This window comes from Acipenser ruthenus, chromosome 1 (genome assembly GCF_902713425.1).
Source record: "Acipenser ruthenus chromosome 1, fAciRut3.2 maternal haplotype, whole genome shotgun sequence".
NCBI lineage: Eukaryota > Metazoa > Chordata > Actinopteri > Acipenseriformes > Acipenseridae > Acipenser > Acipenser ruthenus.
This window is the reverse complement of record NC_081189.1, coordinates 9,615,107-9,626,877: the sequence shown is the minus strand read 5'-3', so window position 1 is coordinate 9,626,877 and position 11,771 is coordinate 9,615,107. Positions and strand designations below refer to the sequence as shown.

The 11,771-nt window shown below is 36.7% G+C and overlaps 1 protein-coding gene across 2 annotated transcripts; it reads left to right on the top strand.

Annotated features, from left to right (window-relative positions):
• Nucleotides 1–369: 369 nt before the first annotated feature.
• On the top strand, nt 370–11,408 carry LOC117973384 (cyclin-dependent kinase 7). Of its 2 annotated transcripts, XM_058995892.1 has the most exons (12): nt 371–529; nt 921–980; nt 1,521–1,554; nt 2,621–2,688; nt 2,966–3,034; nt 4,741–4,851; nt 5,483–5,601; nt 6,305–6,404; nt 6,852–6,938; nt 7,157–7,306; nt 9,196–9,340; nt 10,188–11,401. In XM_058995892.1, exons 1-12 carry the CDS (start codon nt 461–463, stop codon nt 10,214–10,216), a joined length of 1,041 nt encoding a protein of 346 aa, XP_058851875.1. In that variant the 5' UTR covers nt 371–460; the 3' UTR covers nt 10,217–11,401. The 2 variants fall into 2 exon arrangements, with proteins under 2 accessions (XP_058851901.1, XP_058851875.1); XM_058995918.1 differs by lacking the exon at nt 4,741–4,851 and having other exon boundaries at nt 370–529; nt 10,188–11,408.
• Nucleotides 11,409–11,771: the final 363 nt, after the last annotated feature.

Genomic DNA, 11,771 nt, shown 5'->3' with positions numbered 1-11,771 from the left:
AGGTTCCAGTTTAAAATGCCATTCTTATGTTTCTGACCACATCGAGTCAGACAGAGTATTGTGAGCATTTATAAAGTATACAACTACTTATAAAGGTAACATTATAATAATAATTATCATAAAACCATAAATAAATCAAGTATATATTAATAGTATAAATATTCGTTTAAAGAGGGCTAACTGTGACAAATTAATATAAACATGGTCTTTCTCCGTTTTTAAAAGGTCTGTTCGACAAAATTATGATGAGTCATAAAGGACATTGAAATAAGGAAATACATATATAACAAACAACTATGTATTATTTTTTAAAGTATTCAGAAATATAAAAGAGTTTTGCATTACATTATCACTTGATTGTGCCTCAGCGGAAACATGTCTCGACTGACCTGGAAGCAGTTAGGCGGCTTTAACTCCTATAGCAGGAAGTAGTGTGAGTGACAGTTAAACACCGTTTGAGATGATGGCGGGGCCGGTGAAGTCTCGAGCAAAACGATACGAAAAGCTTGATTTTCTTGGAGAGGGTCAGGTAAGGGAAGGTTGATTTTGAACGGGTACTGAGTAAGTTAGTAAACAAAATGCAGCATATGTTTAGTGAACAATGAATATGTTTTCCACAGAAAGGGACAGTACGCTCTGCACACATACAATAATATTGTGATTCATACAGACAAAAAGTACTGCCTACAATATGTATGAACCACAATATTAATTGTGTATATACGGGTTTTTGTGGCTTTGCAACAGGCAGTCTACTGACTGTTTGAATAGGAGCAGTAGAATAAGACTTCAGAGATGCTTTTTTGAAAACTACCGTTTAGTGTGCATTTAAATGAAATGCATGCTTGGAAATGCACAGTAAAATAGACCAAATGTTGTTTTATTCCGCAACACAATTATAAAACATTTTTATTTTCCAGTTTGCCACTGTGTACAAAGCAAGGGAAAGAAATACAGACAAAATTGTTGCTATTAAGAAGGTGAGTTTTTGAGTTTTTTTCTTTTTTTTTCTACTGCAATTGGCTTTTATATAATATGCAGTTTCTGCATCTAAAACTGCCTTTGTGGAATGTAAATAAACTGGACAGATGACTGCTTGAAGACTGAGTTAAAAATTGTTGTAAGCAGACACCAATCATGCAAGCAAGCAATAGCACACACCAAGGTGTACAAGCGTGGAGACAGCTCGCCCTACAGCTCTCATGGGATCTGGGTTCAGCCTCCAAATGTTTCTATTATAACCCAACACGATAGTGGTACCCTTATAGACATGACAGGTCTGCTCATGTAATGTGATGCTACCCCTTAATGTCTGTGGATTGCACATTTTATTTTACTGCACAGTTATGTTTGTAAATGGGATTCCGTAGTATTTTTGAACTGCTGACATTCAAAGCTGTAGTTTTTCAGCAATTCCCTAAATGCAAGTCATTAATGTGATGAGTTAAGCGCTACCATTATATTTAAATGCATTAACACGAACAGAATGGAGTTAACAGTGAGATATTTCTACTTTTCAGATTAAGCTTGGACATAGGTTGGAAGCTAAAGATGGTAAGTGCATATATTTTCAGTATCATAAGATTTATCTGGCTGGGAAGAATCCTAGTTCCCTTAAACAAGGAAATGCGGGCTGGTCTGAGGACAATCTAACACAAAATTATCAGGCTATTGTTAAAATGACTGTACTTGGTACTCATCTGCCATATAAACAGTACCTGAGGGAAAAGAGCAAGTGTAACATTATTATTAGGCTATTTACTTATTAGCAGACACCCTTTTCCAGGGCTACTTACAATTGTTACAAGATATCACATTATTTTTTACATACAATTACATTTTTTTTTTGCACATTATTTTTACATACAATTACCCATTTATACAGCTGGGTTTTTACTGGAGCAATCTAGGTAAAGTAGGGACAGCAGCAGTGTCCCCCACCTGGGATTGAACTCACAACCCCTCCGGTCAAGAGTCCAGAGCCCTAACCACTACTCCACACTGCTGCCCTAACATGAGCCTGATATCTAGCACTCAAAATAATTTAAAGTAAGAAATGCATAGGACCTAGTTTATCCAAACTGTACTACCATACAGGAAGGGTTTACTTGTATTCTGAATTTAGAAATAACTTTTATATTTTTAAATAGAGCAATGCTGTGGTTTTTTTTTTTTTTTTTTTTTTTTTTATTAATGTTGTTCAAGTACTGTCCACTAGGTGGGAGTCTCACCTTATAAGAAATAGTGAAATTTGTGTTTGTCACAGATATTTTTACAGTTCTAAAGGAGCTTCAGTTATTTAATGAATTGTTCTTTGGTGTTATTAAAATTGCCCTAATTTTAAATTGAGTTATTCAGAATTTCTTTAAAACTGTGATTTCAGTTTGAAAATGTTAAAGGCTATATCTTGATACGGCTAGTCTAATTTTAATGAGCCTTGCCCATACTTTGATGTTTTGGCATGAACTGTGTTCTCCTAATGTGTTGAATACCGTATGAACCTGTCTGGTACGGTTAACAGCGAAGTTCTTACACTTGATGAGTATACTGCAGTACTGTAACATAAGCAGCGCAGTTTCAGAGAGATTTGGAATTTAAACACGAATTTCTCTTTGGACAGGAATTAACAGAACGGCTCTTAGAGAAATCAAGCTGCTGCAAGAGTTAAGCCATCAGAACATTATTGGAGTAAGTGTTTTCTGTTTATTTGCTCAAGAACAGAGGCAGCCTCATTTTCAAAGATCACTTTGAAATAAAGGGTGTTGACTGAGCTATTTAATCTGTTAAGTGCAATATAAATGGGTTTAGAATGACCATTTACCTGCTAGTTTAATTAATCTAAACCATTTTGATACAAATACTTCCACTCTTTTTAGTTGATTGAAATATGATTGTTTGTGTTCCCAGGAAAATGGAAACCTAATTAAAGTATTTAAATACAAATATTGTGATTTTACTCTTACAGCTTCTGGATGCTTTTGGACACAAATCAAATATTAGCCTTGTGTTTGACTTCATGGAAACTGATCTTGAGGTAAGAGAAGTTTAAAGCTAACTCTTGATGCCTGATTTGAAAAAAGGCAAAGAATTCTGATGAATAGCAATCCCAGCTGTGAAGAAATACCCCTGTAGTATTTCTGTGTTCCTGTTGAGAGAAATGGAATGCCATGTGTAGGTAGGCGGGTAGGCTGTTTTCAGTTCCCTATACAGTTGGTCTGTTCTGTGTGTATTGTATATTGAGTTCAGTTCCCTATACAGTTGGTCTGTTCTGTGTGTATTGTAGGTTAAGTCCAGTTCCCTATGCAGTTCAGTTCCCTATACAGTTGGTCTGTTCTGTGTGTATTGTAGGTTAAGTCCAGTTCCCTATACAGTTCAGTTCCCTATACAGTTGGTCTGTACTGTGTGTATTGTATATTGAGTTCAGTTCCTATACAGTTGGTCTGTTCTGTGTGTATTGTAGGTTGAGTCCAGTTCCCTATACAGTTCAGTTCCCTATACAGTTGGTCTGTACTGTGTGTATTGTATATTGAGTTCAGTTCCTATACAGTTGGTCTGTTCTGTGTGTATTGTAGGTTAAGTCCAGTTCCCTATACAGTTCAGTTCCCTATACAGTTGGTCTGTACTGTGTGTATTGTATATTGAGTTCAGTTCCCTATACAGTTGGTCTGTTCTGTGTGTATTGTAGGTTAAGTCCAGTTCCCTATACAGTTCAGTTCCCTATACAGCTGGTCTGTTCTGTGTGTATTGTATGTTGAGTTCAATTTCCTATACAGTTGGTCTGTTGAATCAACACAACACAGTGATCAATTTCAGTAGCAGTTTGTCAGTATAGTTTCCATTGCTAAATGGTTGATGTCTTGCTTTCTTGGAATGGAGCATTCTGGTTCCTGTAAACAGTTCTGGAGTGCATTTCGAATATGAACAGATTGTGTTAGTGTTCACGCATACACCCTGTTCATTTGGCTTCGTATTTAGCCTTTTCTTTTTTTTTTTAACCCCAAGAGCATCATGTACAAAGAAATACTCAACGTAAGTTACCAAATATTACTGCTCAAACCCTGTGTGTTTGTATTTGTTTTCTTTTATGAAGAGCACTTTTTAAAATGCTTTTGTTTTTCAGCTTTATTCTAGAAAGAATGTGTCATGTACCACCCCTGAAATAGGTTCTGTATATGACTTTAAGAATAAAAGATGTCAATGTGTATGTCTTTACATTCTCAATATTATGAGTCTTCTGATTGGTTTAGCCTCCCGCTTACAAGCCCATGTCCTTGCAAAACATTCTATCAGAGATGCCAGTCCCTCTGCACTACTATGCTTTATTTTTGATTATGTATATTTGCACTAGAAAAGCCATTGTCTGTATCAGTCTGTCCTAAATGTTCCAGTTAGAAGTAAAAACATCCCTAGTCATTGAGGATAACTCCATTTCTATTTTGTTCAAATCAGCTAATGGCTGGTTGATAATTGCATAGACAAGACATAATAATGTGTAGGGAACTTTAGCTGTATTCTAAACTGACAAGTTTAGAAATTGTGTTAATTTCATAGGTTGTCCGAACTCCTAATCTTCAGTTTCTGCTTGGTGGTATCAGTTTTCTCAAGGGGATGGTGTACGTCATTGTCATTTCTGGTGGTCACAGCTCAGTTCCTTATGGAAGGAAATTCCTGAAAGAGTCCAAGGATTGGATGAGACAGACTTTTCTTCATGTTTTCTTTTTCTTTTTTTTTCTTTTGCAGGTAATAATAAAGGACACTAGTCTGGTTTTGACCCCAGCAAATATCAAGGCATACACTCTTATGACACTTCAGGGTCTTGAATACATGCACCATCACTGGGTCTTACACAGGGTAAGGCTGATGCATACACGTCATGACTGATTCAACCTGAAATTGATTGTGGTCCCTGAGGATCTTGTCTGGTAATGGCACAACCGCATGGTGTGCTGGGTGGCTCATACAGTCCAGGGAGCCGCAGGTTTCCTTATAGTGCCTGTACAATTTTAACTAGTATTGTCAAATTGTACTGTGTTTATGTCATTTTAATGTGTCCTCAATTGCCAACTAAAGTAATCTGCACGTTTCTAACAATTGGATGGTATGAAAGACTTTCTATCGTACATAACCTTTATTATGTTCTGTTTCTGTTCTTGTGTTTGAAAATGACTGAGCTCCTGTTAAAAGGAAACATGCAAAGCAATTTTAAATTGACTTGAGGCAAAGTAATTATGTTACACAAGGGCGATATCTGATAAACAGTCTTGAGGTTAAATATATCACGGTACTGGCTCACAGAGCACAACATGGTTAAATGAATGTTGATCTATACAAGTACTGCTTTGGTCATATAGACTGATGATGAAAAACAGATTCTAAAGATTGGTGCTGAGCAAGGGAGGAACTTCTCCAAGCTTTAGCTTGAGTCACGAGTCAATCTTTAGCAGTAAGTAACTGTTGTCTGAAATATGTCATTTTTGTATAGGATTTAAAGCCCAATAACCTGTTGCTAGATGAGAATGGAGTACTGAAACTTGCAGATTTTGGTCTGGCAAAAGCTTTTGGAAGCCCTAATAGAGTGTACACACATCAAGTTGTCACAAGGTAAGTCAAAATTTCTGTGAAAATACCGGTCATTGTTTTTGTTACTTTAAGATCCTGTCTTACTAGAAAAAAAAAAAACAGCGATGAGGTGATGAGCTAATAACAATGTTTTTTGAGGTCTGAATGGTAGTTGGCCTAGTCCTTTTATTTCCCAAAGATGAATCGGCACAAAGCTTTACTGATACTATGAATACACTCAGTGAATGGATAAGAATAACAAGAATAAGAATCTCCAGATTTCACGCCTCAAACATCAGAAATCAAAATATCATTAATGGTACTTTTTAAGATAAGAAAAAGGACATTGAAACATATTTTGGAACACAACAGAATAGCACTGCTGAAAAGAACAAGTTATATACAACAAGCTATAACATTTCAATATGTCTGCCAAACCATGTGACCACATTTGTAACAATCTACTTTTCTGAAACCACAGTGCCGATTGGCACGTAAATTGGCACGCATGCTCATCGGAAGGTCCTGGTATAGGATTTGTTCAAAGCAAGTTGCTGCATTAAAAAACATGGCTGCCACAAGCCAATCAAATATCAGCTATGGTCTATATCCATATATTTCAGTATAATCTTATGGTAGAATATAGTAAACTGATGAAACTTGACAGAAATATTTCTACAGTGACAGTTTCCTGCTAGCTTACATGGATGTATTGTGACAGTCTCTTTTCTTTGTCTACTTTCAGGTGGTACAGGGCACCGGAGCTGCTGTTTGGAGCCAGGATGTATGGTGTGGGTGTAGACATGTGGGCAGTTGGCTGTATATTAGCAGAGTTGCTCCTCAGGGTGAGTAACAGATTAAAGTTTTGCAGCTGCTGTGCTAGACAGCTAAGGGTTTTTGTTTGTAAGTCATTTAGATTACCCGTATACTATAGTGTGGTCAAATAATTATGCTTTGTTTCCAAAGCTGTTTCTGCTTAAATAGATGAACTTGGGTTCTGTCCAGATGGTTCAGACAGTATTCCAGTGGGTGCTGATAACATTGCAGATTTCACTCCAATGCAATATAAGTTCCAAGAGCATGTTCAAAATGCCGTTTACCAGCCAGCTTTAGCAGAAACATCATCCCATTGTCAATAAGCGAGTCGGGAATTGCCTCTGAACTGTCCATCTAGCTAATGTTTGAGATCAAAACTATTCAATCCAATCTGCATGTGAAGTGTCCAGAAGTATCTGGTTTTATGGAAAACGGCAAATGTACATAAAATATATTTTGCGTTTTTTCCCCAATAGGTGCCCTTTTTGCCCGGAGACTCTGATCTTGATCAGCTAACAAAAATATTTGAAGCTTTGGGAACTCCAACTGAAGAACAGTGGCCTGTAAGTTGTTTTATTAGTAGTAGTAGTAGTAGTATTCTTTTTTTTTTTTAACAAGAGAGCTTGTTGTGAATATGCACAGAGGCTGGACGTATTAAGCCTTGATTTTAAAAATGTCTGTTTTTTTAATGTCTGAAAATCTCCTCTATACATTTTGTAGTCTCACAAGAAGTTTTGAAATGTATTTAATGTGTGTAATTTCTGTATTGTGTATTTTGTAGGACATGACGAGCCTGCCTGACTATGTATCATTCAAAATGTTTCCTGGAACACCACTGGAGCATATATTTAGTGCCGCTGGTGATGACCTGCTGGAGCTTCTACAGGGCCTGTTTACATATAACCCCTGCACACGCCTCACAGCCTCACAGGTAAATGCTACATATAGTAAATGCATATTTTGTGTAATTAAATAACATTTTCATTTGCTCCAAAATGCAGTCTCACCCCCATCTATTTTTTCCATCACATGGCTGTCAAAGTCTTGTAAGTAAGAGGTTTAAAAGGCCAGCATATATTTTTGCTAATTAATATTAATTATAGTCTAAATTGTAATACCGAGATACAATATATAAAATTGCGACAAAGCAGAAACATATTAGCCTAATACATATTGGCCTAATACAGAACGAAAGTAATATTTACCATGTCTCTACGAACCCCCCTGCCCCTGCCAAAAATGAGCATGGTGTTTGTTGGTTGTTGGTCAGGAAACAAACTAATCTTCACTTCTGATTATATATAGGCTCTATTGCAGCTTGCTGTGATGCTGCTGTTTGGGTGTGGTTACCTTCAGGGACTGACATTCCTGTTTAGTTGCCACATCCATTTGCTATATATGGTCATGCCAGTATCTTTCTGGCTTCTCTGCAAGTTACACATACCTAACTCCCTTCCCCCAAATGTAAACATATTATATAGTACACGGGCCAAACCCAAACTGGTTATACAAAGCAGAGGTTTTACAAATGTGTTTTCAAACACTTACACACAGATTACACAAAGTAAGTGTTATATCGAAAATTAAGCTTATTTCAACAGTATCAGTGCAACAGATCTTTTGCACATTTCCATTTTACTTTTTCTTCCCAAACCATTTGATCCGATATGATATTCCTCTTAGCGGATGTCCCAGGGGACCCTCTGTTTTTGTTCACAGAAACGCCAGTGTATGTGGATTAATTGTTTTGTCCAGAACTATTAAACACTCAATAGTGCTGAATTTAGACACTCTAAAAGAAAACTACAATTCAATGGCAAACGTTACAATTATTTTGAAGTCACGTTTGCCGTTGAATTTTGGTTTCTTTTAGTATTTAAATTTGATTGACCAAAAGGCTGCAACATAACTCCTGCTGTGAAGTACATGTGGACCACCATGGTAGATGGACTGCTTAATTATCACTTATAATGAATAATCAATCAATTCATACCTGAAGTGTATGTGAAATGTGGTGTAGCATTCACATTCATTCTCTTGCATCAGGTTTTATTAATGGTACATTTGACATTTTTTGTAAAGAAGTGATTCATCATACTGGGACGGGGGTTACTGGAAACATTGGAAACAGCTGAAGTCACAATTATTTTGATGTCTACAAATTGATTTATCTGCAGTTTGTTTATACAGATGCTATTCAGCCATATAACTAACCTAGCAATGTAAGAGATTGAGGATGTTGTGCTATTATTTTATATAAATCCAGTAATAGTAGTTCAGGTGCACTATGCCCTGTAGACGTTAATCATATTCGTTATGGATTTAACACAGCTCATTGTCTTCAGCCTTTCAGGGTGTGGACTGTTTTGATGTTAGCTTTGGCAGCATGTTGTTCCCCTGCTAGCTCAGGTTCTGTGTACACAGAGAGAGAGAGAGAGAGAGAGTATTTCTGATTCTGCCAGGGCCTTTTAGAATGTGTTTCCAGGAATCCAGCCCAGATAAACAGGCCTGCTTCTTTAAGACTTGCCACACTGTACTCATTTGCATTTTTGTGGCGTGAGCTTGGGTTTGCCAGAACAGATTTCTTATAAGAATACATTTAACTAAATATTTTTTCAAAACAGAAATAAATGAAACCCAGACACGTTTATACAGTAATAAAATACTTGCTTTATTACATAGTGAATAATATAGACAAAAATATTCATAAGACAATATTAGCATTTTGTAGGCATCTTGTTGCACAAGATGGAGAAAACTTGTGACAGTTTTTTGTTCTGTAAATGTGTCAATCTTTTTTTTTCCCCCACACCTCTGAAGGCCTTAAAAAAGAAATATTTCAGTAACAGACCGGGACCCACACCAGGACCGCAGCTACCGAGGCCCAACTGCTCAGTGGAAGCTTTAAAGGAGCAGCAGAACACCAGTATAGGGATCAAGAGGAAATGGGATGGGACAGAACCAGGTACCAGATTGGAATATGGATTTATTCATTTCACATAATTGTACAAAGTTGAATTCGCCACTGTACAAACTTTGATACACTCCTATTCTGTAGCTAGGATTGTTGATATGTTAAGTGCAATTTGAAACATGCTAATTGAAGTGAAGGGTCCACCTAAAAGGCTTCGTAAAGTGTCAGGGTCGTAAAACATATATGAGGAGCATGAGGGCTTGCAGAGCCTGAGAGTCAGGCTGCAGTGTTACTGTGTTAGTTGAGAAACAGTACAACTCCACTCTAAGGAACACAAGGGCTTGCAGAGCTTGAGAGTGGGGCAGCAGTGTTACTGTGTTAGCTGTGAAACAGTACAATTCCACTCTTTTTTTTTTCCATCCTCATTTCAACAAAAGACTGGCGACAGATTAGGTTCAAGTTCAGTACAATCGGTTTTATTATGAGAGAAAATGGAGATTATAAGCGAAACATTAGCACATGTGTTAAATATTATACGACAGAAAACAACTAACCTATAGAGAAAATAGCGGAATTCAGCAGGGTTTGCTTGGAACTGCATCAGGGCCCTTGCATGGATCCACCCCGCCTTTCATTCATTCTGGGGTCATTCCAGGCAAGTCTCTGTAACAAGCTTGCCAAGTGAAGCTATTTAGAAACTTTACACCTGAGCACCATTAGGTTGAGGCCCAGCTTGAAATGCCACCGTGTTCACATAAAACAAGTTATTAATAATTTACAAAACAAGGCAATTATAATAATTTATAATCATAGTACAAAATGTATGGTGTTATTCAAGAATGGATATTGAGATGATGACCAAAAAGTAGAAATGAATAATCTGTATTTATATTTGCAGCAACACTGGTAAAGAAATTGCTGTTCTGACCAGCAAAGTCAAGACCCTGGAAGACTGCTGTTCCTGCCAGTGCTGCTGAAGAAATGGAGTCGGGCATGAAATACAAGGAGAACTTGCTATTCCAGTTACACATTGTAACATTGAATTGTGCTGCTGTGGGAGCGTGACAGAGCTATACTATTTAATATAAAATAATGGACGAAAGTATTTACTTTTTCTTTGGGAGGGTGTCTTTTTGAAAGTTTTTTTTTTTTTTTAACATAAACAATGGGATCATCACGTTTTGTTTCAGTGGTTTCTTTGTGTTTTTTATTTTTTATATAATGAAAATGTCTGGAAATAATAAGCTTGTGCTTCTCATGGGACAATCTTTTTTGAGCTTTCAATTGAAATTATATTTTTCGAATGTAAAAGGCAACACCAAGCGATGGGTGACGCTTATATGATAAAACAGCACAGCATGTTAGTTGGAGCAACTTCAGATTCCATGTCCTGGTTTGCCAAATTTCCTGCAATAAAACAATAGGCAATTGTTAAGGAAATTCTCATTTCAAGTTAACGACCGGGGACTTTATTCAATTTATATAAACAATGGTGTATCTAAATGCAACTGTTTAGGATAACAAAATATAGGGCTGATTGTGTATCAAGGTTCTAAAAATCAAATAACCAACGGTGCATGTTTGTACATTTTGTAATTTAAATGTAAAGGAGAATGTGAAGCCAATGCTATTGTAGCTGTTTTAATGAGCCAATCATTTACTGTTATGTGAGGTGTGCCAGTCTCTGGGGATGACATTTTTTTTTTTTTTTTTGTATTTTTTATTAAGAATTGTCTTTGGCTGAAAGCACTTTCACGTATAATAAACTCCATTATGAATATTTTAATGTAGCTTGCTTTTAGTGTAGCAATGGTACTAAAACAGATGCATGGGGTATTGCGGTGGTCTTTCCTGATAAACCCCCATAGCAATAAAGTTTAGTTTCGAGGGCCAGTAATAACTACTCCTTCAAGTTGCTCATGTAAAAGAGAGGAATTGCTGCCAAAGGTTCTTTTACTGGTACATGCACAAGTAGGTGGCACTGGTTACTTCACAGTTAAAGCCATGCATCCATTGTGACTACTGGCATATACTGGAGGAGACATGTGTTCATGTACTGTAGAGTATTGTGCTCATTCTATGGGCTCTGACTTCTGTTACTGTAGTGGGTTATATCCTCGAGAAACACATAGTTGTATTTCATAAGAACATCCATCTGATTTTGTCTTTTGTATGTTAGGAGGATTGTGGTATTAACAGTTATTTCTTTATCCTACACATATATGTGTTAAACAATATAATTAAGACAATGACCAGTATTCAGAATATATCAAATCAGGCAGTTTATTAAACAATTCTTATTCCATTATTGCATAGTAAAATAACAAGCAGCAATTATAGCAAATGTATTCTTAGACAGATTTATATTAGTCCCCTATCTTCTGGTAACAGCAATAGATTGAGCAAGTCTGCCTGTACACCGGACACTCTTTCTCAAGAAGGGGCTGGAAGTTTCCTCCTCTGGATTGGAATTCCCCAAGTA

Bases quoted from the DNA above. Each gene is read 5' to 3' on its own strand.
- LOC117973384 (XM_058995892.1), top strand. From the start codon at position 461: ATGATGGCGGGGCCGGTGAAGTCTCGAGCAAAACGATACGAAAAGCTT. The intron at 3,035-4,740 runs GTAAGAGAAGTT...TTTCTTTTGCAG, and splicing joins TCATGGAAACTGATCTTGAG to GTAATAATAAAGGACACTAG. The intron at 6,405-6,851 runs GTGAGTAACAGA...TTTCCCCAATAG, and splicing joins TAGCAGAGTTGCTCCTCAGG to GTGCCCTTTTTGCCCGGAGA.